Raw genomic sequence first — 27,942 nt, forward strand, 5'->3', positions numbered from 1 at the left:
CAGGGCTCAGCCACCGCCTCAGTTTAAAATAGTTTCCCGTCTCGCTCTGCGGCCGGATGCCGGAAGCCTCCCTGGTGCGGATTACACGTTAGTGAAGCGACTACGGTCGCCATTTTAACTGAGGTCGAGCGACCTGACCGTAATCGTCAACGTAGCTAATAGCGCTGCGTTAGTCTTCAGAACTTTTCTACCTGCGTGAAGCGTTCCAGCAAATTTCCGCCCATAATAAGCATGGCGACGGCACCTCTGCTCTGATTGGTTGAATGCCTTTACCGAAACTTGGGCGCTTTCGGGCGGAACAAGGAGTGTTTGTGTCTCAGCGGTCCTCTGCGTGGGGGTTCTGGACGTGCGAACGTTCTGGGTTTGTTGGCCTTCCTCTTTCTGAAGACCGGAGGCCGGCCGCCAGGTCTGGGAGATTTGAAACTTGAGGCTGAGTTCCTTCCTGTATTCCAAGTTCGGCCTGCGGGGACCTTCGGGGAAGCGTGGAAGGGGAGGAAGGGCGTGCGCCTGGTGATCAGCCCCTTCGCCTCTGCATGGTCGCGGAGACCCCCTTTGCCCTGCTGTGTGGAAGGGTTCTGTCGGCTCTTCTGACCGCAGTTCTGCTGGTTAGAAGTGGAAACTGATGCACTGAGATGGAAAAAGGATCTTTCCCCCACCCGTCCTCCAGGGGTCCCAAAGAACTTGCAGATTTATCTAGTTTCTAGACACGTGTACTTGAATGTTCAGCGGAGGAGGGCTTAAATATTGGAGAAGAGAGCGAAAACAACTAGCATTTTAAGGGATTTGTGTATATTTCCAAAACTGACTTTCGACCATCATCCAGCACCTGCAGCTTGGGATTTGTGAGTGTCTCTTGCCATCCTGTGGCTCCAACATGTTCTCCTGTGGGTTAAGTCGGCTCTACATGGGTTTTTCCACACCCACCGGAAGGATCACCCACCTGATCCGGAGTTCTCTCTCCAGAACGCTGGTGCTCACTTCACAGAGGAGAATTCCAGGTGAAAGCAGTGAGGGGCCCTGTTCTCTGAACAGTACTTCTTCCTGGTCTCTGCAGCCAGAGTGCTCTTACTCCATTTCCCTGGAGTCTGAACTGGATAGCTCTATGTGTAGGGGCAGATCATTCACTCTCCATTTCTTACAATGTCAATTTTTCTCTGGAGTTTTAAAAAGTGACCACATGAGTTCTGCTTTTAGCTGATGCTATTAATAAGCCTAAAAAATTCTTTAATGTTTGAGAATATTTCGTATAGTCTTTTCTGTCGTGCGAGTGACTGGTTTCACTCTAGATTCATACCATCAAACTTCTGTTATTTCCAAAACCTCATTTCATTTCGGAAAGGAATGTGCACTATTAAGAATAGGGTAATTTTAGGTATCAATGCAAATGCTACGTGATCAAAATTTAGATTTCCTAATGCAGGGCAAAATATACAGTAAGACCGTTAATTCACTTGGATTTTGACACATATACAGGTAAATTTAATAATGGCTGAATCAAATTACACACTTAAACTTACTTTATAAATTCCATCCATTGATATTAAATACTTAAGATCATATAATTTCAGGGTCTTTATTTTCAAGCAATTTGGAAATAATATGTTTTTAATCTTGCTTTTCTTTAAAGAATTCAGTAGCTTTGTTGCTCGGACTAACACGTGTGGAGAGTTGCGTTCTTCTCACGTAGGCCAAGAAGTCACTTTGTGTGGATGGATTCAGTACCGAAGGTAAACTGGCCTACAAGTGTCTGGTGGTGAGGGGTGACTGGGTGGCTGAGACAGTTAAGCTTTCAGCTCTTGATTTCTGCTCAGGTCATGATCTTAAAGTCCTGAGATAGAGCCGTGTTGGAATCTGCCTGCTTAAGATACTCTTCCTGCCCCTCCCTCCCCCAAAAGAATGACTGGAGGTTGTTTCCCCCCAGTCAATCACAAACTTTTATTAAAGTTTCCAATCAGAACAGCAAAAGCTTTGCAACTCCTGCAGGATTCTCAGAATTCCTTGAGTTTTCAGATCTGTTTTGCAAGACCCAAATAGAGTCACTGGAGTGGCATGTGTTGAAGGGTGTAATAACACGTGTTCCACCAGTGGACTGAAATGCCCCTTAGCCTACTCAAGTTGAGGAGTTTCTAGGAGCAGAAATTGGGAGTGGGCCAGCTGGCAGCTTCAATAGCATGAAAAAGTTTTATTATTCTAAATTTAGGTAGAGAAAAAGCCTGAAAACATGAACAGTTGATTCCTTAAGATTAAAGCCCATTTTGTTGTTCATCTCGATATTCTAGCACATACCTGAATAGTACATTAATTAACAATGAAGAGTTCCAAAATACAGAGACTGTGTGGCCTTCCTGAAAAATATGTTCCAAAGGGGGACACTTGGGTGGCTCAGACGGTTAAGCATCTGCCTTTGGCTCAGGTCATGATCCCAGGGTCTTGGGATGGAGTCCCACGTCAGGCTTCTTGCTCAGCACGGAGCCTGCTTCTCCCTCTGCCTGACACTCCCTGTACTTGTGCACTTGTGTGCTCTCTCTGACAAATAAATAAAATCCTCAAAAAAAAAAAAAAGTATGCTCCAAATGGGTGGATATTTGACCCATAAATATGATGACTTCTGAACTCAAAATCCAAAGAGGTTTTCTGTACCTGCCTGGTCCTAAGGATAGTATGAGTAGGTTGAACACTAAAATGTTGGGATTTGGGGGAACTTCTTGATGGTTTGTAGAAGTATTAGTTCTTGGACCACCTGTAGAAAATTATAGTTGTATTTTTTAGGAAAAGAGTTTATAGGGACACATGGGTGGCTCAGTCGGTTAAGTGTCTGCCTTCAGCTCAGGTCATGATCCCAGGGTTCTGAGATCAAGCCTCACTACGGACTCCTTGCTCAGCGGGGAGCCTGTTTTTCTCTCTCTCTCTTCCTACTGTTCCCCCCTGCTTATACTCTCTCTCTCTCTCAAATAAATAAAATCCTAAAAAAAAAAAATAAAGGAAAAGGAAAAGAAAGAAGAAAAGAGTTTATATTTCTATATTTAAAAAATGACCAATTGGATATTTCTTTTTTTTTTTTTTTTTAAGATTTTATTTATTTATTTGACAGAGATCACAAGTAGGCAGAGAGGCAGGCAGAGAGAGGAGGAAGCAGGCTCCCTGCAGAGCAGAGAGCCCGATGCGGGGCTCGATCCCAGGACCCTGAGATCATGACCCGAGCTGAAGGCAGAGGCTTTAACCCACTGAGCCACCCAGGCGCCCCGAATTGGATATTTCTAATATCCTAAAATATCTTTGGATTTTAATACCTGAAAAGTTTCCAAATTTAATAAAATTTTCTTATAAAGACTTAAGCCAATGAAAATCAAAAATTTGCCTTTTACTAACAAGCCATCTGGATAACATTAGCTGCATGTATAACCAGTAAAAATTGAAATTGAAAATGAAAAGCCTGGGGTGCCTGGTTGGCTCAGTGGGCAGAGTGGGCGACTCTGGATGGGAGTTGTGATTTCAAGCCCTGCTTGTGGCATGGAGTTTATTAAAAAAATTTTTTTTAAAGATTTTATTTATTTGTCAGAGGGAGAGCGAGAGTGAGAGTGAACAAGCACAAGCAGGGGGAGTGGCAAGCAGAGGGAGAAGTAAGCTCCCCACCCAGCAGGAAGCCCAATGAAGGACTCCCATTTTTTAAAAAAAACAGGAGCGTCTTGGGCAGCTCAGTTGGTTGAATGGCTGCCTTTGGCTCTGGTCGTGATCCTGGGATCAAAACCCGGTGTTGGGGCTCCCTGCTCAGTGGGGAGCCTGCTTCCCCTTCTCCCTCTGCTCTTCTGCTGCTCCCCCTGCTTGTGAGCTCTCTCTCAAATAAATAGACAAAATCTTTTTTAAAATTTTTTAAAAATAGATGATTAAGAAAATAACAAATGCAAAGTCTGGTTTTTTTTCCATTAATAAATTTACATAGATAATTGCATGAGGATAGCACATAATGAAAACACATAATTATTTATTATAAAAAGAACGTGGGAAATTGCATGCATTTTTGTTTGTTTGTTTGTTGTTTTGCCTGCTTAAATTTTAGGCTCAGAGATTTTTGTCCTAACGTCTTCATTTGCTTCATTGATCAGGCAAAACATCTTCCTGGTCCTACGAGATTTCCATGGGCTTGTTCAAGTTGTCATTCCCCAGGAGGAGGTAATCGAAGGATTCCTACTGTTATCTGAAAACCTCTTTGGTGCTGTGGTAGAGTAAGCTAAGTATGTTGGATAAGCGTGTGTGTGTGTGTGTGTGTGTGTGTGTGTGTGTGATGAAATGTTCCTGGAATAATACATTGGTTATCTCTGGGAAAGGTGACTTTTTACTGTCTATCTATCTATACCCTTTGAATTTTGAGCCATGTGAAGGGTACTACCAGCTCAAAAAAATTTACCATTAAAATGAGATAAAATATCTCTCATCATGCTTGTTGGGCAATATTGGCTTGTCTTGTAATGTTTACAAATGCGTGTATACCCAAGAAACATATGGTTTACTCAGTTCTTAGTCTTTGAAGTAAGTAAAGAGCAATGAATTATCTTTCAGGGATCAAGATCCATAGACGAACATAGGAACCCAGGAGAGTTCCTTTCAGTTGGACTCCATTATTGCTATTGGATGTAACTGTCCCTAAGACTAACTCTGGAGACAATTGCCTTAAAAGTATGTAGGAATTGTTTCCATCGATCATTCTTCTCCTTACTTTCCTTTGAGGAAAACAATTCTAAAACCCTTAACTAATAGTTTTTACCTGGTATATTATGTATAGTCAAAATGGGGATGCAATTTACAAAATTCTTTAAGAAAGTCATTAAGGGCAGCCCCAGTATTTATGGCAATTTAACTATGAGTGTTAATATTTTTCTAAACCATAGACTGCAGTTACTACATATTCCTTTAAACTCATTTGTTTGTCGGAACTGTTTTTCTCTCTCATTCTGTAGTCAGCTGCTTCTGTGAGGAAGATTCTCTGTGAAGCCCCCGTGGAATCTGTGGTACAAGTATCTGGGACAGTAATTTCCCGACCTCCAGGACAAGAGAATCCAGTTAGTAATTTAGAAGCGGTCTATGTAAATTTTACTGTATACCTGTGCACTGTCTACACATTCAGGCAGCAGCGACCAAGTACCTATTAGACATCAGGCACTGAAAGTTCTGCAGATTCTACAAATGAACCTGCAGATTCCAGTATCTTCACTAGAAGCACACACCAATGTGCACAGGCGTGTTAAGACTTCTGTCAGTGAGCACATCGGCCACAGATACGCATAAGAATGTCAAAGTCACACACAGACAGGGATGCTTTAGACTCTGCCCTCTAAGCACCCACACACTTTACATATGTAAATAAGTACATGCGTTTTACAAATGATCACTGTGTACTTGTCCTGATGAGTGATTTTTTTTTTTTTTTAAAAATAGGTCTTTTCTCTCTCTTTAAGAAAATGCCAACAGGTGAGATCGAAATCAAAGTTAAAATGGCTGAACTTCTGAATTCCTGCAAGAAGCTGCCCTTTGAAATTAAGGACTTTGTGAAGGTGCCATCCTCTGTTTTTTTTTAAGATTTATTTATTTATTTGACAGAGAGAGTACAACCAGGGGAAGCAGCAGAAGGAGGAGAACCAGGCCCCCCGCTGAGCCCAATGTGTGGCTCCATCCCAGGACTCTGGGACCGTGACCTGAGCTGAAGGCAGATGCTTAACCAGCTGAGCCACCCAGGCATCCCATCCTCTTTTATTAATAAAATAGAGTATCTTAAGAGGATCTTAAATTCTCAGTACTTCATCTTTTAGTTAGAAAAAGCAATATAGTTACAGGGCTGACGTTTTTGTGGGGGGGAGAAAAAAGGAAATATACAGTTTTCCGCCAGCTAAGCTTTCACAAAGAAATGACAGTTGTATTTTTGGTTAAAAGTTGTCAGTGCAGAGAGATGCAGAGATTTACAGCTTGAAAATAAGCAAACCTTCTTACCGATTCCTACGAGTACCACGGTGGAGAGATGTCCTCTGCTGCTCCTTGCATTTCTTACACTTGTAGTTCCACTCAGGTGATAATGTCATAGCTGTTCTTACTCTGATGTATATATTTTTTTGAAGATTTTATTTATTTATTTGAGTGAGAGAATGAGCAGGGGGAATGACAGAGAGGAGAAGCTCAATAGGGATCTTGACTCAAGGTTTGATCCGAGGACCCCCGGGTCATAGCTTGAGCCAAAGGCAGATGCTTACCTGCCTTTGAGCCACCCAGGCACCCCTTACTCTGGTGTATATTTTGAAACGATCGTTGAAGTCTTTAAATATATTTTTCAAGACTCAACTATGGGCTTAAATGAACGGATAAGTGTTTAGTGAGGGTAGGCAAATTGTGATCCATGAGGGGTAATATTAATAATAATGAGTAAAAAAACGTAAAATCTATGCTAGTAACAAACTTAGAAGCTGTAGGAATTAAGGAGGGTGTATTCGCGAATGGTGGAAAGTAAAGATAGAACTGAAGTTGTTGAAAATCCAAGCTCGGGCGCCTGGGTGGCTCAGTTGGTTAAGCAACTGCCTTCGGCTCAGGTCACGGTCCCGGAGTCCCGGGATCGAGTCCCGCATCAGGCTCCCAGCTCCATGGGGAGTCTGCTTCTCCCTCTGACCTTCTCGCCTCTCATGCTCTCTCTCACTGTCTCTCTCTCAAATAAATAAATAAAATCTTTAAAAAAAAAAAAAAAAAAAAAAAAAAAAAGAAAATCCAAGCTCTGTATTAAGGTTAATATCTTTTTAATATTCAAAAAATATTTAAACATTAAAATCTTTCCATTTGTTTAGAAAACAGAGGCTCTTCGTTTGCAGTATCGCTACTTAGACTTGCGAAGTTTCCAAATGCAGTATAACCTGCGACTGAGATCCCAGATGGTCATGAAAATGCGGGAGTATCTCTGTAATCTACACGGTAAGGGACATGCCTGAAAGTTCTTAAGTGTTTTTAGCATCTCTTCTGTTTCATTCAACGTCTTATTGCATCTTCTCTTTAGCACGATTGAGTCAGAAGTTGCCAGACGTCTGGAATTTACTTATTGTGTAAAGTAGTTTTTGAAGAAAGGTTCAGTTCCAGGTGTTTTGTCCTAGGGCATAATTTGGTAACTTAGAGCATAATTTCATTCTACTAGGTCACAAATACAGTCTTTTAAAGATACTGCGTGGAAGGTAGAGAAGCCCCTTGTTGTTATCTGTGAGTTTTCTTAATTCTTTATCATGTTTATACTAATTTGTTGGGAGCTCAGAAATGTGCTGTGAATTAAACTAGACTCCTCAATCAGTCCTGGGGGCGGTTTTCTACTGTTTGAGTTATTTTTGCTATCCAAGCAGAACATTTAGAAAACAGAACAGTTCAGTAAAGAATCCATCAAATAGTTGGAATTATTTCACAACAAAAGCGTCACTTTATGAGCCAAATAGGGTCTTATGAAAATCTTAAGCTTCCGTCTTGGTTGTGTGGAAATCAGTATTCAGTGAGCTTGGTAACTTCTTTCAGGCAAAATTCCTAATTAAAATGTAGGAATTTCAGATTTGTTGAACTGTACCCTAGACAGCATATTTGACAAATTCCTATTTATTAAATTCTGATGCTTCTCTCTTTTCAGGATTTGTGGATATAGAAACACCAACGTTATTTAAGAGGACTCCCGGGGTATGTATATCCCTTAAATCAACCTACCAATAGTGTCCTATTAGTTATGAAATTGGATCACTTTGTTTTTATATTCATGTGGCTATATTTTTTTAATATATTTTACTGTTTGACAGTGGTCACATTAACTGGGTTTTGTTAAGAGTGGAGAAAATTATATGGGTATTTTGAGTCAGAACTTTTCTCCTACATGAGTTTTCTTTCCCTTAATGTTTATAAATGCAAACCAATAATGAATTGTTTCCTTAAAAATAAACCTCTTGTGGGGTGCCTGGCTGACTCAGTCAGGAGAGCATGTGACTCTTGATCTCAGACTTGTGAGTTCGAGCCCCAAATAGGGTATAGAGATTACTTAAATAAAAAATTTAAAAGAAAATAAACTCCTTATTCATTAAGAATTGACATTTCTGGGGCGCCTGGGTGGCTCCGTGGGTTAAGCCACTGCCTTTGGCTCAGGTCATGATCTCAGGGTCCTGGGATCCAGTCCCGCACTGGGCTCTCTGCTCAGCGGGGAGCCCGCTTCCCTCTCTCTCTCTCTGTCTGCTTCTCTGCCTACTTGTGATCTCTCTGTCAAATAAATAAATAAAATCTTTGAAAAAAAAAAAAAAGAATTGACATTTCTAGGGTGCCTGGGTGGCTCAGTCATTAAGCATCTGCCTTTGCCTCAGGTCATGATCCCAGGGTCCTGGGATCAAGTCCTGCATCGGGCTCCCTGCTTGGCAGGAAGCCTGCTTCTCTCTCTCCCACTCCTCCTGCTTGTGTTCCCTCTCTTGCTGTGTCACTCTCTGTCAAATAAATAAATAAAATCTTTAAAAAAAAATTGACATTGGGGCGCCTGGGTGGCTCAGTGGGTTAAAGCCTCTGCCTTCGGCTCAGGTCATGATCCCAGGGTCCTGGGATCGAGCCCCACATCGGACTCTCTGCTCAGCAGGGAGCTTGCTTCCCCCCCTCTCTGCCTGTCTCTCTGCCTACTTGTGATCTCTGTCTGTCAAATAAATAAATAAATAAATAAAATCTTTTTTAAAATAAATAAATAAAAATTTAAAAAATTTGACATTTCTACACATTGTTATTTATAAAGTCCATGGACTTATAAAAACATAGTTTAAAAAAGCAGTTAGCGGGCGCCTGGGTGGCTCAGTGGGTTGGGCCTCTGCCTTCGGCTCGGGTCATGGTCTCAGGGTCCTGGGATCGAGCCCCACATCAGGCTCTCTGCTCGGCGGGAAGCCTGCTTCCTCCTCTCTCTGCCTGCCTCTCTGCCTACTTGTGCTCTCTCTCTCTCTGTGTCAAATAAATGAAAAAACAAACCTTTAAAAAAATTTAAAAATTTAAAAAAAAAAAGCAGTTAGCAATGACTGGATAGGAATTGCACAAAATTCTCTCAGATCATAACAGAATTGGGAATTCATTTCAGCAAGTGTGTTTATTACTTACCATGTACAAACTTGTTAAAAGCCTCCTATGTGCAAGCCTTTTGGGGGAGTAAAAGATGAGCAAGAGATGATCTCTGTCATGTGCTCTTTAGTTAATTTCATTTGTGATGAGCTGAAGTATCAAGTTCCACCAGGTCTTAGGTTCAGGGTTTTTTTAACCATATTTCTGCTCTCCTCTCATTAAAAGGGTGCGAAAGAGTTTGTAATACCATCGAGGGAACCTGGAAAGTTTTATTCTCTCCCTCAGAGTCCTCAACAGTTTAAACAGCTTCTGATGGTTGGTGGTTTAGACAGGTGAGCCTTCTGTGTGTTAGTAGTAAGTTGTCAGAAAAAGAAAAGGGAGGAAGGTGGGGGAAAAAAAGGAAACACAAAGTCATCTGACCTCTTAAAAGAAGGTAGAAAGTGGGGGCACCTGGGTGGCTCAGTGGGTTAAGCCTCTGCCTTCAACTCAGGTCATGATCTCAGGGTCCTGCGATCGAGCCCAGCATCGGGCTCTCTGCTCAGCAGGGAGTCTGCTTCCTCCTCTCTCTCTGCCTGCCTCTGCCTACTTGTGATCTCTCTCTCTCTTTCAAATAAATAAATAAAATCTTAAAAAAAAGAAGGTAGAAAATGGATGAGCATTTGGAAAATACTTGTAAAATACCCCAAACATTTGTAGTCATTATTTAGTAGAGATGTATTGGGTAGCTGCCATGTGCAAAGCTATATGCTAGTAGATGTGCAGGGAATTTAAAAAAAAAAAAAAGGGAAGGTTTTAGGGGCACCTGGGTGGCTCGGTTAAGTGTCTGACTCTTGATCTCAGCTTGGGTCTTGATCTCAGGGTCGTGAGTTCAGGCTCTGAATTGGGCTCCGAGGTGGATATGGAACCTACCTAAAAAGAAAGAGAGAAAGAAAGGAACAAAGACAAAAAGGAAAGATTTTGCTCTCCAGGAGTTAATGAATGTAGTAAGACAGAATAGGGTAATAAATAAATAAACCAACTGTGATAGAACCCAAAAATGAGTCTGTTGACGGTTGCAAACTAGGCGTTGTTTGGGGACATATTATTAAACAACTTTGTGAGCAAGGCCTTCTGGGATGGTGCTGCATCTCAGCAGATGAAGATGCGCGTGGGAGTGGCATAGCACAAGAAAGCTCAAGTGTATTCATGGAGCAGTAAGTATTTTGATTTGGCCAGAGCCAAAGAGTCTATATAAAGAAGCATAAGCTGCCTTGCATGCCAGTCTACTATATGAATATTGAAAGGTGCCATTGTATATTTTTAAAACAATGCATAGATTAGTTAGTTTCTTATGGGTCTAGCATACATCCGCTTAGAGCATCATAAAAATTTTTTAAAATTTCATATGTCCCGGGGCACCTGGGTGGCTCAGTGGGTTAAAGCCTCTGCCTTCGGCTCAGGTCATGATCCCAGGGTCCTGGGATCGAGCCCCGCATCAGGCTCTCCACTCCGTGGAGAGCTTGCTTTCTCCTCTCGCTCTGCCTGCCTCTCTGCCTACTTGTGATTTCTGTCTGTCAAATAAATAAATAAAATCTTTAAAAAAATTTTTTCATATGTCCCTTAGGTACCATTATTAATTTATTTCATAGACTGCACTGCCATGAACTTTTGGGGAAAAGTATGTGTATCTTCCCAGAATCACGACTCAATTCATGTTACTTTTCAATTGTAGATATTTTCAGGTTGCCCGATGTTACCGAGATGAAGGTTCGAGACCAGACCGACAGCCGGAGTTTACTCAGGTACTGCGTGATACTCACTTCTGTCTCTTAGTCAGCCTTGCTCCAGCCAAGTAGTTCAAGACCGGGCAGTAATTTTTATATGTAGGCAGACCTTGTTTTGTTGTACTTTGCTTTATTGTCCTTTGCAGACGTTGTGTTGTTTACTGAGTGAAGCTTTGTGGCAACCCTTCAGAGCAAGTCTGTCAGCACCATTTTTCCAACAGCGTTTGCACACTTCGTGTCTCTGTGTCACATTTTAGTAATTCTCACAATATTTCAAAGTTTTTCATTATTGTGTTTGTTTTGTTGACCTGTGATCAGTGATTGTGGTTCCCTGAAAGCTCAGATGATGCTTAGCATTTCCTAGCAATAAAGTATTTTTTGATTAAGGTACACATATTTTTTGACATAATGTTATTGCACACTTAATAGACTACAGCGTAGTATAAACCTAACTTTTATAGGCACTGTGAAACCAAAAAATTAATTTAACTCACTTTATTGTGATTCTGCTTCATTGCAGCAGTCTGGAACCAAGCCCACAAGAGCTGTAGTGTGTGCCAGTGCTTTACTTCTCATCACATTTTATCCATCAGATATTTAATTAAACGAACCTGCAGTTGAGATACTATTTAATTTTTGATCCATTTCATGTGTCCTTAGAACGCTTATGGTCACCAACTAAGAAATGCCAAAGATTCCTGCAGTGTTTTAACGGCGTTGCTAGGATAAAGTTCTTCTTCTTCTTCTTCTTTTTTTTTAAAGATTTTATTTATTTATATGAGAGAGAGAGAAGAGAGCATGAGAGGGCCAGAGGGAGGGAGCCCAATGCAGACACGATCCTGGGACTCCAGGATCAAGACCTGAGCCAAAAGCAGTCACTTAACCAACTAAGCCACCCAGGTGCCATAGGATAAAGTTCTTGAAAACAAATCCCTTGTACATTAAGAGCCAAGATTTCTGTGTGTTGGCATTTAATCTGACTCATCAAAGCTGTCATGATTTGGTTTTTATATGATAGCATGTTAATCAGTGTGGTGAAGGGGCAAAAATCATAAGCTTTGGAGTTGGACACACCTGGGGTCAAGTGTGGCTTCACTGCTTACTAACCACATGTACACAGTCAAGTTACAAAGCTTCTCCAAGCCTTAAGCCCTGAGGAGAGTGATGGGAACTAAACAGGTTGATCTGAAAGCATTAGGAAAATGCCTGACACAAAACAGATGTGCAGTATATCCTCCCAACCTTCATCCACGGATTAAGTATTTATGTGCAGAATCCTGTGGTAACTTGAAACCAGCAAAATGTATAAATATGTACATATTAATACTGTGGCTGTTTCCCTGTGTTATTTTGGTTTCAGATTGACATAGAGATGTCTTTTGTAGACCAGACTGGAATCCAGAGTTTAATTGAGGGCCTGCTCCAGTATTCCTGGCCCAGTGACAAAGATCCTGTGGTGGTTCCTTTTCCTTCTCTGACTTTTGCTGAGGCATTGGCCAGCTATGGAACTGATAAACCTGACACTCGCTTTGGGATGAAGGTACTTCTCTTCACTTTTCCAGGACTCTGTCCTACCATAGTCCTGCAATCTGTTAAACCACTTTGAAATTTACAACCAGTTACACACATCGTTACATCATATTTTTTGTTGTTACTTTAGCTTGTTACCAAGCTATAGCAAGAGAGAATAAAAGCATGTTAGCACTACAGTACTTTTGTCCTATCTACTGTGCTCCAAGACCGTTTCCAAGAGTAAGGTTCTTGCCATAAAGTTTTTATTACTGACAACTTAGTAATTACATGGACATGAATGGTCACTTGAAAGGAAAAAAAAAACCTATTCTTTCCTCTTTAATTTTTCTTAAGCTAAAATGGCACTTGGAAGACAAATGATTAAGATTTATTCTTTTTCACTAGCCTATAAAGAGCTCAAGTATATGGAAATGTTTATTCAAATTATTGAGATCTATACATATTTTAACTAGGGGTAAGAGTAGGATTTATATGGAGCAATTTCCATTAGCAAGCCTCTCCTTATTTGCTCTTAGAAAGCAGTGTCCCTTCATGTCTGTAATGCTGGTGGCATTTCTCTATCTCAGTTCTCAGTGCAAATTCCTTAGAAATCAAAGTTCCATTTCATCTATAAGTAGGCAGTGCTCGATTCTTAGGATGAAAAAAAAACACAAAATGTTCTGCTTACAGCTTCCTGCTTACAGCTGCCAACTTAACCACGTCTTATTTCTTCTTTTGTAATATGGAATAGGGGTGCTAATTACATCAGACTTCTTGGGTTAAGTTCCAGCTCCGGGTTGTCTTGGCCGAGTTATTTTCTTCTCAGTGCTTGATTTATTCCTGTATTATATGGGGATAATGAGAATGCATATCTCATACTTTTGTTATACTGATTAAATGAATTAATAATGATGAATAATACATTAGTACATTAACCCCTGTCACAGTGCCCAACCCATTAAAAACCGACTGCACTCTGTAAATGTTTAACATAATAAGATCTGCTTGCTTCTTTAGAATCTTGTTTTTAAAATCTTGAGATAAAAATTACCTCACATTTAGTTACCTTTTTTTGTTACCCATATTATAGATCATAGATATTAGTGATTTGTTCAGAAATACAGAGGTTGGATTTCTTCAAGACGCACTTAGTAAACCCCAAGGAGCCGTCAAAGCCATACGTGTCTCTGAAGGAACAGTAAGTGACTCGTAGTTCTATTTCTCTAGAGTATATATTTGGAAAGTAAATATGTTCAGCATTGGCACATTAAACTTCAAGGAGAACAGTTCTTTTTTTTTTTTTTTTAAGATTTTATTTATTTATTTGACAGAGAGAGAACACAAGTAGGCAGAGAGGCAGGCAGAGAGAGAGGGGGAAGCAGGCTCCCTGCCTAGCAGAGAGCCCGATGCCGGACTCGATCCCAGGACCCTGAGATCATGACCTGAGCTGAAGGCAGAGGCTTTAACCCACTGAGCCACCCAGGCACCCCAAGTAGAACAGTTCTTTTTTTAAGATTATATATCTTTGGGCGCCTGGGTGGCTCAGTGGGTTAAAGCCTCTGCCTTCAGCTCAGGTTATGATCTCAGGGTCCTGGGATAGAACCCCACATCGGGCTCTCTGCTCAGCAGGGAGCCTGCTTCCCCCTCCCCCTCTGCCTGCCTCTCTGCCTACTTGTGATCTCTCTCTCTCTGTTAAATAAATAAAATTAAAAATCTTAAAAAAAAAAAAAAGAGGGGCACCTGGGTGGCTCAGTGGGTTAAGTGTCCAATTCTTGATTTCAACTCAGGTCATGATCTTAGGGTCCCGACATTGAGCCTCACTTTGGGCTCTGCACTGGGCATGGAGCCTGCTTGAGATTTCTCTCTCTCCCTTTACCCCTCCCCTGCTTCTTAAAAAAAAAAGAAAGAAAATACGTATTTTTATATAAAGTAGAGAATAAAACCTTGTGAGTGTGAGTTTACACTCAAGATCTAGAGTTTTTGTCTTTTTAAAAATGCTATAAAGGGACACCTGGGTGGCTCAGTCAGTTAAGCCGCTGCCTTTGGCTCAGGTCATGATCCCAGGGTCCTGGGATCAAATCCTGCATCGGGCTCCTTGCTCAGCGGGGAGCCTGCTTCTCTCTCTCTGGCTCTGCATGCCACTCTGCCTGCTTGTGGGGTCTCTCTCTGTCTCTCTTTCTTTGACAAATAAATAAAATCTTTTTTAAAAAGGCTATAAAGTACTCTTCTACTTCATTTGAGATCATTCCCACCAGTGATGAGCATGAAATAGTGTTCATATGTCTTCCAGCCTCAGTTTACCCAAAGGCTCCCAGCCCATATCAGCTCCAGGATCGCCCTTGCATGTTGGTTCTGGGTCTTCCGAGGGCTCTGGTCTTGGTTGCATTCAGTTGCATTAATAACAGCAGGAGGGCGAGGAGGTGGAAATGTGAAAAGCCAAAGGGAGGGGAAGTGAGGGCAGGAGAAAGAATGGCTGGGCTGTTTCAGTTACAAAGGCATTGAGGTAACTTAAAAAAAGTAAGATACAAAGAATTTTAAGTGACCTGAAATAAGCAAATTCTGAGTCCTCTTTCTGATCTGAAAATGATTTTTTCTTACACAATTCAGTTGTAAAGATTTGAACATGAACCCTGCGCATTCCACGGGCAGGCTTTTCTGTGGAGCACGTTTCCAGCCATTGCCAATGATTCCTGCACAACTGGACAATAAGCCCTGTACAAGCTCTAAAATGTTGTCATTTGGAAGCAGAAAATAAATTTTACATTAAATCCTATTGTGGTGGACACAAAACATTTGTAGCCCATTTGATACAATAGACATGTTTATGAAGCTGAGTTTACTGTCTTTTCAGAAATACTTAAAAAGGAAGGACATTGACTCCATTAGAAAATTTGCAGCTGACCATTTTAATCAGGTAAGGAATTAATTACAATAGTTGTTTTTTTCCCTATTAGGGATTCCATATTTTTAATAAGTGTTTAAGCTCTTTATACAGTCTCTAATTTTGAGGTCTTACTATGTCAGACCATTCTTCTGCTTTTCTTCTTTTAAGGTTCATCTAATCCCAGGACAGGATTCTAAGATTTTGACTTAGACAGTTGAATTCACCATTAATCAGAATGTGAAAATTCAACCATAGTTTTTTTTTTTTAAGATTGTATTTGTTTATTTATTTGTCAGAGAGAGAGAGCGAGCGAGCACACAAGCAAGCAGGGTGGCAGGCAGAGCAGAGAAAGAAGCAGGCTCCCTGCTGATCAAGGAGCCCGATTCAGGACTTGATCCTAGGACCCTGGGATCATGACCCCGAGCCAAAGGCAGCAGCTTAACCGACTGAGCCATCCAGAGATCCCTCAACCATAGTTTTTAAAATAAATGTGGAGGGGCACCTGGGTGGCTCAGTTGGTTAAACTGTTAAGCATCTGCCTTCAGCTCAGGTCGTGATCAGGCCTCACATCAGGTTCCCTGGTCAGTGGGGAGTCTGCTTCTCCCTTTCCTTCTCCATCCGCTGGTGCTCTCTCTCGCTCTCACACTCTATCTCTCTCTCAAATAAGTAAAAGTATTTTTAAAAATAAATAAAATAAGTGTGGAGTTTTAATCCAGTTAGGATTAGATTAGAGCCCCATTTGCCCAAGGTTTGAAGGAAGCCTATATTCATTGTTCTTCCTGTACCCTTTTTAAAATATTTAAAAATTTTTAAATTAAAAAATTTTTTTTAAATTTTTAATTTAAAATTTTAAAATTCAGAATTTTTAAAATTCTGAATCCACCTTTGAGAGACACATTTTGTGTTGTTGGCTTGGTGAATGGAGGAACTGAACTACGGAGGAGTGGGAGTGGCAAACGGGCCTTTCTTATCTTGTCACTGGACCTGGAAATTGTCTCAGCCTTCTCAGAATCAGTAACTTTAAGAATAATCATGCCCTCTGAGTCATTAATTTTCTGTGACATACTTTGTAGAGTACATTCTAAATCTGAAGAGAGTATGCTCATTATAGTATCCTTTACAGTAGGAATAAGATGAAATTATATGGGAATAATTAAATAAATTAAGGTATAATCAAAGGAATTGATATTATTAAAATTCCTTTTTTAAAACTTTGTCTGCAAAGAGTTTGTAGTATGGGGGACATGTTCATATTGTAATGATTTGTAAGAAAAGGAAAATACAGAATTTTATATAAACACTGATCATAACCATGTAAAAACACAGTATTTGTGTACTGAAAATGGACCACCCACCTCTACCACCACCACAACCAAGCCTCATACGTCAGGCTCAAAGGGATTTTCAACAAGAAAGAAAGAAAGATTAGGTTAATGGTTTCCAAAATGGGTCAAGGCAAAATGAGAAAAGTCAGAGCAATATAAAAAGCTTTTCATAAAGTTAAATGAATTTAAAGAATTATCCTCTACTTCTCCTTGTTCTTTATTGTAAAAATGTATGTTCTTTTATGAAATGATGCTAATAGCAGATAATGTTTTAGGTTTGTTTTACACTTTGATAAAATTCAAAAGTGGCAACTCTAGATCTTCCAATTTTATTTCTTTACTTTTATCTTGTTAGTGTTTGAAGTCTGCACTTAGGAACGACAGGACTGGGAAATAAGCCGGAAGGTTAACTTCAGTAACCTTCAGTTCATGAAACTCTTACTACGTGTTCTTTTTTCTTCCTCTTTTTACCATTTCTCATTAACTGATTTTTATAGAAGAAATGGGTAATACTTCTGTTTTTTCAATGTATTATTTTTACTTGATTTTTTTTTAAAATACGTGTCTGAATTTTTAGCAATATACTACATGCACAGAGTTAAAAACACAAGTAGTAGGATGCCTGGGTGACTTAGTCGGTTAAGTTTCTGCCTTTGGCTCAGGTCATGATCCCAGGTCCTGGGATCAAGTCCCGAGTTGGGCTCCTTGCTCAGCAGGGAGCCTGCTTCTCCCTCTGCCTGCTACTCCCCCTGCTTGTGCACACGCTCTCGCTTTCTCTCTGACAAATAAGTAAAATCTTCAAAAACAAACACACACACACAAGTAGTAAAGGATTAATGAGATGCATAAGTGTGTGCTCTAACTCACATCACTCCAGTCCCACACCAGCCAGAATGTCTCCGTTTTTTAGAAGTATATCTACATACTGGTGTTTTTTGTTTGTTTGTGTTTGTTTTTACTTATCCATTTTAAACTTGATCTGTTAACTTCCTGCAAAGCGACAAAGCTTCCACACACAGGCCTTACCTGGTTATTCCGTACCTCCTGCATAGCCATCCTTCTGGACCTTTCCTTCATTCCTCTTCTGAGTTGAAGCCACTCTCCCTGGATCCCAGATCTTCCTCTTTCTTATATGTGTTGGAGTAGATCCTCAAGTAACTTCCTAAGAAAGCACACAAGAGATACACTTGCTTCACCTAAAAATGTCTTTATGTTCAAAACCTCACTCTTGATGACTAATTTGGCTTAGTATAAAATTCAGAATTGCAGTCATATCCCTTTAGAACAGTGCCTCCCAGGGCACCTGAGAAGCTCAGTTGATTGAGCCTCCAACTCTTGGTTTCTGCTCAGGTCGTGATCTCCTGGGTCATGGGATCGAGCCCTGCATCGGGCTCCACACTTAATGGGGAGTGGGCTTGAAGTTTCTTTCCTCTGCCCCTACCCCCACTTGCTCTTTCACAAGAGCCCTCACTCTGTGCTGAACAACAGAACCTTCCTTGTTGGTGGAAATGTTTTGCTTCTGCGTCGTCCTATATGGTAGCTCCTAGCCAGGGCAGCCATCCAGTGCTTGAAATGAAGCTAGTTTACCTGAGGAGATGAATTTTTAATTTTATTTCATTTCAGTTAACTTAAATAAGTATGTGTGAGTGGTGGCTACTGTATTAGCACAGCCTTAGCTTGCTGAAAACATGGCTTTTTTCTGTTGTACCTGCTATTACTGATGAGAAGCCTGATGCTGACACGATTATGTTCCTTCACAGCAAAGCTGCTTGTTTTCCTTTGGAAGCATTCAGCCTCCTGATCCTTAACGTTCCAGAATTTCAATTTGCGTACCTTGGGGTCATTTTGCATTCATGTGTTGTACCCTACAAGAGCCATTTCAATATGATGGCTCATGTCTTTCATTTGTGGAAAATTGTTCTATTACTGATTGTTTTGATTTCATCATTCCCTCTAGTCTCTTTTTTTTGGAATTTCTTTTAGTCATATTTGGACCTCCTTTTGTAACTTAACTAGTATGTCTCTTTCTTTTTTTTTTCCCCTGTGTTCTTCCCCACCATTTTCTTTGTACTTTTTATTCTCTCTGAGAGATTTCTTCAGCTCTTCTGTTGGATTCATTTTAGCAATCATGTTTCAGTCCCAGTAGCTGTTTCTTGTTTTTTTCCATATTTTATTCTGGTTTTATTGATAGAATATATTTTTGAGGGCCTTTGAGGATTCAGTCCCTAAACTACCTCTTTCCTCTTGTGTCCTTTTTTTTTTTTTTTAAATACTGCAGCATTTCTTTGATGTATGGTGACTGTTGATTGTATATATTTAGAATGAGGTGGGTTTTTTTTTTTAAGTTCTTTCTTGAATTCCAGTCAGTTAACATACAGTATAATATTAGTTTCAGGTTTACAGTTTATCGAGTCGGCATTTCCTTACAATACCCGGTGCTCGTCACACGTGCACGCCTTCACCTGCATCACCTGTTTCACCCGTCCTCCCCCCACCTCCCAGAATGTCCTCCCCCCACCTTCCAGAATGAGGCATTTAAAAAGCTGGCTGGTTCACTTGGTAGAGCATTCAACTCTTGATCTCTCTTGATCTCTTGATCTCGGGGTTCCTGAGTTCAAGCTCCACATTGGGTGTAGAGCTTACTTAAAGGAAAAAAAAAATTTTTTTTAGTTGGTTGGGAACACAGGGTCCTTGGAGGGGCTTTGTGAATGGGTACGTTCAGTTTAGGGGGAGTAGCAGAGCCACTAGCCACTACCCTGAGAATCCAAAGCTTCATCGGAGTCCTGAGCCTACCCTCTGGGCTTCTGCAGGATAAAATCTGTCCCTTCTGCTCTGAGACGACTCCATTTTCTCCAGGCCAGAGCTCCCTGCTTCTTGCTGCTGTAATCGTTCCTATTCCATTCATTTGCAGCCTGCCACAGATTTGCAGAAACCTCTTTGCCAGTGTCTCCCCACCTTTTATTCCCTTTTGTTTCTGATTATGGTCAGATGACATCTGTAATTCCTCTAGTGTTATTTTGAAGGGGTTGAGGGAGGGAGTGAAGATCATCTCGTGTCCTGTTGGGAACAAGAAATCTTTCTATGGGGGCACCTGGGTGGCTCAGTGGGTTAAAGCCTCTGCCTTCGGCTCAGGTCGTGATCCCAGGGTCCTGGGATCGAGCCCCGCATCGGGCTCTCCGCTCAGCAGGGAGCCTGCTTTCCCCTCTCTCTGCCTGCCTCTGCCTGCTTGTGATCTCTCTGTCAAATAAATAAATAAAATCTTTAAAAAAAAATAAAAATAAAAAAATAAAAAGAAATCTTTCTATGGCAAGAAAAATAAATCACCCCCAGTTTTTAAAAAGATGTAACTAAGTCTTTTCCTTTAGATGTAACTTTCTTTTTCTTTTTCTTTAGGAAGTCTTACCTGTATTCCCAGAAGCCAGTAGAAACTGGAATTCTCCAGTTGCTCAGTCCATACTGGAGGAGCAAAGATCGGGACTAATCAGACTAATGGAAATCCGAGAGGATGATGTGGTCCTGCTGACTGCCGGGGAGCACAAGAAAGCAGTAAGAGGGGGCACCTGGGTGGCTCAGTCATTAAGCATCTGCCTTCAGCTCAGGTCATGATCCCAGGGTCCTGGGATCGAGCCCCGCATTGGGCTCCCTGCTCAGCGGGAGGCCTGCTTCTCCCTCTCCCACTTCCCCTGCTTGTGTTCCCTCTCTTGCTATCTCTCTCTGTGTGTCAAATAAACAAACAACATCTTTAAAAAAAAAAAAAAGAAAGAAAGCAGTAAGAAACACCACCTGTGAACAGCTGTGCTATTGATGCTGTGTACATAACACATATTTAAAATTGACTTAATTTTATAAAATGGGGCTGCTCTATATGAGTTTTTCTATTATTAAATACCTTTCAGCGCTTAAAAACAATGCTTAAAAACAAAATCACTTAAAAAGCACATGAAAACAAAAATCCAAAGAAGTGTTCTCTTCATCAGCTCCCAGCCTCTATCAGAATTGCTCACACAGTGATAATTACGATGTGATGATTGGCGTTGTTAACACAGATTAGATACGGCTCTGATTAGGAAAGCCACTCAGGTCAAGGGCCGTTGGTATTCCTTGTAGGACTGTGAAAAAATGTTTTCACTTTCAAGGTTTTGCAGATTAGGAAGATTTGGTAATCCCAAACTTTTGTAGATAATGCATTCCTAAAACTGTGGAGGGAGAGATCAGACTGCTGGAAGGCTACTGGCCTGGCAGACATCTCCAGCCCTACTTGGTCAAGGCCAGACCCTTCCTCCTCAGGAACAGCTGCTGGGAGGTGATCAGTGCTGCCATGCCCTGGCCATCTCACCACCCTTCAGGAGATCTGTGGAGTGGATTGAGCCATAGGGATCACTGTAAAAGGTATGGAAGGATGGAATGTCAGTCAAATATGAATATTGAAAATACATTGGAAAGGTCAAGTGTGATATAAATTCATTCTTGCACTGAAGTATAATATGATTTCTTTGTAGCAGTGGTGTTTGATTAGTACTTTATCAAGTCCATTCTTCTTTTTTGTATTTGTGCTATACGTATCATTGTTTCTTCCAAAGGAAAAGCTTCAGAGGTCAGTTTCAATGCAAAGTGTAACCCACTATCCGGCGCCAGGCCGGCTTTGTTGAAAGAGTGTGCGACTCTTGATCTTGGGGTCATGAGTTGCAGCTCCACGTTGGGTATAGAGATTACTTTAAATAAGTCAATAAATAAAATTTTAAAACATTTCTTTTGAATAAGTAAATAAATAAATGTGGAACCCTCTTTCCCTTTACCTGCCATAATGGAGTGAAGAAAGCTATTTAGTTACAAATTTGTTTTGATGCCGCAGTCATGTTTTGTTTTGTTTAATTTTTATTTATTTATTTGACAGAGATCATGAGTAGGCAGAGAGGCAGGCAGAGAAAGAGGAAGGGAAGCAGGCTCCCCCTGAGCAGAGAGCCAGATGTGGGGCTCGATCCCAGGACCCTGGGATCATGACCTGAGCTGAAGGCAGAGGCTTTAACCCACTGAGCCACCCAGGCACCCCCACAGTCATGTTTTTAATGAATTCATTTATCAACATTATTGTTTAATACCAGTCATGAACAGCGCCGATAAACTTGCTGGGGAATGCACCAGTTAATTACAAATTTTACTGTCAATGAGTTTCTTACAAAAGAACTCGGGATTTTGTATTGTATAAGTACCCTGCTGCAAACTTATTTGGTCATTCTGCTTTCCCCTGGTATGAGGTGAAGCTGCTGGTGTTCTTCTGTCAGGAAAGTACCATTTGAATTCCTGCTGGGACTCCTTGAAAGAACTAAAAATTGGACTTAAGAGGAATAGCATTAGCACTCTGAATATGCCACAGGTCAAGTGCCCCAGGTGCACATGTAAGCTAGAATAGGCCCTGTGCGTGTTTCTAGGCATGGTTTCCTTTCTCAGGGAAGCTCCGCATATCATAGTGAGCACTTCTGTTTGCTCAGTACAGTTCTATGTGCTTTGTGGACGTTAACTCATTTAATCCTCATATCAACCTTATGGGAGAGAAGGGCCATTCTAAGATCAGAAAACAGAAGCATGGGGGCGCCTGGGTGGCTCAGTGGGTTAAGCGTCGGCCTTTGGCTCAGGTCATGATCCCAGGGTCCTAGAATCGAGCCCCACATTGGACACCTGCTCAGTGGGGAGTCTGCTTCTCCCTCTCCCTCTGCCCATCCCCCCACCCGTGTGCTTATGCTCTCTGCTCTCTCAAATAAATATTTTTTTTAAAAAAAGAAAGAAAGGGGACGCCTGGGTGGCTCAGTTGGTTAAGCAGCTGCCTTCGGCTCAGGTCATGATCCCAGCGTCCTGGGATCGAGTCCCACATCGGGCTCCTTGCTCGGCAGGGAGCCTGCTTCTCCCTCTGTCTCCCTCTGCCAGTGCTCACTCTCTCTCTCTCTGACAAATAAATAAATAAAATCTTAAAACCTTTGCTTATTAAAAAAAATAAAATAAAAAAAATAAAAAATAAAATAAAAAATAAAAAAAGAAAGAAAGAAAAGAGGCATGGAGGTTAGAAATGTGCTCACATGCAACCAGGCAGTAGGGGAGCAGGTTTCTAACCTATGAAGTCTGGTTTCAAAAGTCACACTCTTAAGTGGACCTCTTACCCGTACTGCCCCTCTGATCATAGCCAACATTTACTGGCCATCAGCTGGGTGCCAGGCACCCCTCGGAGCCTCACCACACCCTACAGGAGCAGTCAGGAGAATAATCACAGAACAGCCACCGTAGGTATCTCACTTGATGTTCATAGCAGCGTTTTGGAGTAGATCGGTTTATCTCCATTGTCCTCCGGGAAAAGGTGTGGAGAAGTGAGTCAGTAGCCAAACCGAGATACAGCCCAGGTCAGTCAGACTCAGATGTCTGTGCCCTCTGTCACTGTGTTACCAAATTCTCACCCGATCTTCCGAGTGTGACAGTCCTTCTCAACCATGTTTCAATCCGATCATCCTCAGCTCTTTGTCTCCTGAGAGGCTCAGAGTGTCTGAGTAATCGTCTCATCCCTTCTCAGAGGATGGCCTGGCTGTAGAGTCCAGCTTGTGTCATTTGCTGCCTACTCTGTTGTAGTGGTTAAATCAACATTCGTATCTTCTGTTTACAGTGTTCTGTGCTGGGAAAATTACGACTGGAATGTGCCGACCTTCTAGAAGCGAGAGGATTGGTGCTGCGTGACCCAGCTCTGTTCTCTTTCCTTTGGGTTGTGGATTTCCCACTCTTTCTTCCCAAGGAGGAAAATCCCGGAGAGTTGGAGTCAGCCCACCACCCATTCACTGCTCCCCACCCCAGTGACCTGCAGCTCTTATACACCGAACCCGAGAAGGTACCATATTTGTTCTTCCACATAAAAAGGAAATGGGGAAACAAAGGCAAAGACAGTCTGATTTCGCGGTCTCACCCAGTTCTCAGAGAGGTGGTTGGGTTTGAGCACATAGTAAATACATTGTCTCTGAGTAGCTGCACCGTCTTCAACCTGTAGAACAGAAAATTAGAAATTTTCCCTAATGTAAAGGCTCTGTGAATCTTCTAGGTCCGTAGCCAACACTATGACTTGGTTTTAAATGGCAGTGAGATAGGCGGGGGTTCTATCCGAATTCATGACGCAGAGCTCCAGCGCTACGTTCTGGCAACTTTACTGAAGGTAACATCATCTTCTAACCTGTTGTTGTTTTTTAACCAGAATATTTGTTGTTTTAGCCAGCATTGATGGTATAGTGGTGAGCATAGCTGCCTTCCAGAATGTTTGTGGGATTTGTTTTTTTTTTTAATTTGTTAGGAATGAAGGACTCACTAGATAGAGAATAGTGTTGGCTTGTCTCTCTACCTTTAGTGTAAGACTTTGAAAAGTAAATGATCATAATAGTCGTTTATTAGTAGGGACCGTGTGTGCCGGGCATTAAGTACTTTATATGCACAGACACATTTAATCCTCACAATTACCCTGTTCTGCCCATTTTAAAGATGAGTGACCGAGGCAGATTGATAATCTGCCCGGGGTCACACAGCACAGAAGTCACCAGAGCCACTATTCGAATCCGGACCAGGTGGCTCTTGAGCCCAAGCTTCTAACCTCCGAACCACCACACTGCACAAAAAATGATGTGGTCAGAAATGCATGGAAGTGTTGATCATGCTAGAGAAAGAGCCCGGCTTGAAAGAATTTTGTATCATTTCATATGGGTGTTATGGTATGATAGTGGGATAATCAGGATTTTTAAAAGAAGAGTCTCTACAGATGCAGGCCTACGAAACTGCAGTTTCTTGATGATTCAGTGGAAGGCCAGGTTAGATGTCAGGAAAAAAATTGTCCATGGAGAGTCTGATCTCGAGCGATTATTTAGTGGGATTAACTAACAGGTGTGAGGGAGGATGGAAGAACTTTTTTTTTTTTAAGATTTTACTTATTTATTTGACAGAGAGAGACACAGTGAGAGAGGGAACAGAAGCAGGGGGAGTGGGAGGAGAAGCAGGCTTCCCGCCGAGCAGGGAGCCTCATGCGGGCCTCCGTCCCGGGACTCTGGGATCATGACCCACACCGAAGACAGACACTTAACAACTGAGCCCTCTAGGTGCCCCTAGGATGGAAGAACTTCATCTGAAGGCTGGGTTGGAGAACTCCAAACCCCAGACTCCCCATCAGCCTTGAGGACATTGCGATCCCCCTTAATATTTCTCCTCCCAACTCAAGGCATCCAGTCATCAGTTTCCCAGCCAAGTTTCTTCCTTCCTTTCATTGTCAGTCTTCTTAAATGAGTCAGTGAGAATCCATTGCTTCTGCCTCTTCCCCACCACCCGTGGTTCTCAGCCCCGCTGCGTATTGGAACAGAATCAAGTGGAAAGTGTTAAAAAACAAAACAAAACAAAAGATCACCCCACTACTCCACCCTAGATCAATTACATGAAAGGCTCTAAGTGTGAGGCTTTAGCATTCCTTCCTTAAAAGGTCCCCTCTTGTTTCAGCTTTGTAGCCTGGGGAGAGAACCACCGTCAGATACACTTTCAACATTTCCACACACATTGCCCCACATAAGTTAACTCGCAGAGCCACCAGATCCAGTGGCCTGTTCTTAGCCCCCAAGCTGTCCTACCTCCCAGCAGCATTTGACGCTCTTCCTCTCTTAATAATGTTCTCTTACCTTGGCCCTATGATAGGACACTTCCTGCTTTTTATCTTACCCTTCTGAGCCCACACCATGTCCTTGATAGGTGCTACCCTGTCCCCATTCTCAGTGTAATACTGGCTGTGTTACTGAGTGCCAGGCATCTCTCTACATGTTTCATTCTGTGACTTGTCCTAGTCTCTTGCTAAGCCATAAACAGTCTGAAGGTGTGTTTTTTTAACTCGTTTTTTTCCCTTTAGCATCTGCGCTTACTGTGGACCCTCAGTGTGTATTCAAATTGAATTCTGTTTTGAATTTCAGGAAGATGTGAACTTGCTCTCCCATCTGCTCCAGGCTTTAGATTTTGGGGCGCCCCCTCATGGAGGAATTGCCTTAGGTAAATGACTGTCCTTTGACAAGCTAAATTTCATTCCTTAACCTTATGTCTCACATTTGGGCTCAGTTTCCAGGCAGGGGCAGAGGTGGAGAGGAGGGGATAAAAAGGATAGGGTGCGAGCCCAAGAATTCTGTAAGATTTTAAGTTTGTATTTTCATTTCGTTGATACAGTGTACTTCTAAAATGTACTTTAAAATGTACTTTACCAGCTAAAGGTAAAAGTTTATAATTTGCATGTGAAAGATTTTTTTTTTTTTTTTTGTCAGAGAGAGAGTGAGGGAGAGAGAAGAGGGAATGCACAAGCAGGCAGAGGCAGAGAGAGCAGGCTCCCTGTGGAGCAAGGAGCCCGATGTGGGACTCCATCCCAGGACCCTGGGATCATGGCCTGAGCCGAAGGCAGAGGCTTTAACCCACTGAGCCACCCAGGCGTCCCTTGAAAGATTTCTTAATAGAATAAAACTTCAGTGTTAAGTCAGTATTGCTCAAATCCCTGGGGGCTCACAGACGCATTCATAGGCGACTGGAAGGCACTGCTCCGTAGTATTCAGCTTGTGTGAGAGTAGGAACATGCCAGTGCCCTTCTGCCGTGGTTGCTCACCTTGCTGGTTTTACCAAACAAGGAGGAGTGAGAAATTCTCGGAAGCTTACCTAGATTGTAGGCACTCAACAGCAGGGACTTCCATTTGTGTTCTTGGAGTGCCCTGCACAGCACCTGGTTTTTGTCAACCTTTAGAAAACCCTTGCTAAGGACTCATTAATTGCTATGACTTAATTTGAGCATGTGAATATTCATCCTCAGCATTTTTCTAGGATAGGACAGAAAAGAACCTTTCAAACACACAGAAGTTCCCTAAAAAAGGCAGGGAACTCTGCTTGGCTGCAACTAAAGATTCTTATTTAAAAGTTCTCTACAGCCTTTGTGGAAAAACTTAGTCACTCCCAACCTTAGATCCCGCTCTCATCTGTTACCTTTGTATTTTACTTCCAGGGTTAGACAGACTGATATGCCTTGTCACTGGAGCACCAAGCATCAGAGATGTCATAGCCTTCCCCAAATCCTTCAGGGGGCACGACCTCATGAGCAATGCCCCAGATTCTCTCCCTCCTGAGGAACTGAAGCCCTATCATATCCAGGTCTCCTGGCCAGCAGACTCAGAAGCAGAAAAGAGCTCGTTGAATCAGCCATCCCATCCAGAAAGTTGAGCTTTTGAGTTTTGTCTGCTTGGCTTCCCCAAGGCTGAAATCAGATGCACAGTGCTGCCACAAGCCTGATGAGCAGGTCTTCAGGGGGAAGGAATCCAGACAACATTCTTTACCACAACAAAGAAACAGAAGGTATCTAATTTTGACTTGATAACATGCATTACTAGGATTTTTTGTTTGGGACTTTTATGTAGTTTCTGTTACCTGGACAGGTGTGAAAATGGCCCTTTGTCTGAGTAATATAATAGCTTAGTGTTTTCTCATCATGTTTTTTATACCGGGATAGTAGATCATTTACTTGAGACAGAGGTAATCAGTAATCAGACCATGTGAAATGTGGGGGGATGCTTGCCCCTTTAGTCAATTGATGAGGGGGTCATTTCAACCAGCCTCATCAAGAGAGTCCTGTAAAGGAAGCTGAATAGTGATATCTCAACGATAAGCATAATATAATGAGAAGCATCATGATATTAAAAAAAAAAATCACCAAAATGAAAGTCATAAAATCTTGGTGTTTCACCTTGAGCAAGTTCCATAAGCCTCCTTTCCTGCTTATATGAAATGGGAACACTGCTTGTCCTGGCTACCTCATCAGGCTCCTCTTGCCAGAACCAGAGGAAATGATGCATGTGGAAGGAATTGTGAATGAAAATAGTTTGAAAAACTATAAAGGATTACACAAATATAATAGATAATGGTATTATTTACCTGTAAACAGATACTGATATATCTATATATCTTACAGTCTAAGATTAAATAAAATTAATATCTATAGCATAAGAAAAACAGTAATTTTATTAATCAGTATTCTATTTATGATTGTATTTTTAAAAATAATTACTGGGGTGCCTGGCTGGCTCAGTGGGTAGAGCATACAACTCTTGATCTTGGGGCTGTAAGTTCAAGCCCTACATTGGGTGTAGAAAGTACCTAAAAATAAAATCTTTGGGGTGCCTGGGTGGCTCAGTGGGTTAAAGCCTCTGCCTTCGGCTCAGGTCATGATCTAAGGGTCCTGAGATCGAGCCCCTGCATCGGGCTCTCTGCTCAGCAGGGAGCCTGCTTCTTTCTCTCTCTCTCTGCCTGCCTCTCTACCTACTTGTGATCTCTATCAAATAAATAAATAAAATCTTAAAAAATA

General features: G+C 41.7%; 1 protein-coding gene across 3 annotated transcripts; it reads left to right on the plus strand.

The window, feature by feature from the left end:
* Positions 1–249: 249 nt before the first annotated feature.
* Positions 250–27,914, plus strand: DARS2 (aspartyl-tRNA synthetase 2, mitochondrial). 3 transcript variants are annotated; one of them, XM_080824975.1, is made up of 17 exons: positions 250–998; positions 1,628–1,727; positions 4,104–4,170; positions 4,956–5,057; positions 5,454–5,549; positions 6,822–6,945; positions 7,637–7,683; positions 9,304–9,410; positions 10,790–10,859; positions 12,202–12,381; positions 13,444–13,551; positions 15,205–15,267; positions 19,956–20,108; positions 23,209–23,427; positions 23,635–23,745; positions 25,526–25,601; positions 26,590–27,914. In XM_080824975.1, the coding sequence occupies exons 1-17, from the start codon at positions 875–877 to the stop codon at positions 26,802–26,804; spliced, it is 1,962 nt and encodes a 653-aa protein (XP_080681101.1). In that variant the 5' UTR covers positions 250–874; the 3' UTR covers positions 26,805–27,914. The 3 variants fall into 3 exon arrangements, with proteins under 3 accessions (XP_080681101.1, XP_080681102.1, XP_080681103.1); XM_080824976.1 differs by lacking the exon at positions 4,956–5,057 and having other exon boundaries at positions 272–998; positions 5,434–5,549; XM_080824977.1 differs by lacking the exons at positions 12,202–12,381; positions 13,444–13,551 and having other exon boundaries at positions 272–998.
* Positions 27,915–27,942: the final 28 nt, after the last annotated feature.

This window comes from Martes martes (assembly GCF_963455335.1).
Source record: "Martes martes genome assembly, chromosome: 15".
Taxonomy (NCBI): Eukaryota; Metazoa; Chordata; class Mammalia; order Carnivora; family Mustelidae; genus Martes; species Martes martes.

Bases quoted from the DNA above. Each gene is read 5' to 3' on its own strand.
- DARS2 (XM_080824975.1), top strand. From the start codon at position 875: ATGTTCTCCTGTGGGTTAAGTCGGCTCTACATGGGTTTTTCCACACCC. The intron at 7,684-9,303 runs GTATGTATATCC...TCTCATTAAAAG, and splicing joins TATTTAAGAGGACTCCCGGG to GGTGCGAAAGAGTTTGTAAT. The intron at 23,428-23,634 runs GTACCATATTTG...TGAATCTTCTAG, and splicing joins TATACACCGAACCCGAGAAG to GTCCGTAGCCAACACTATGA.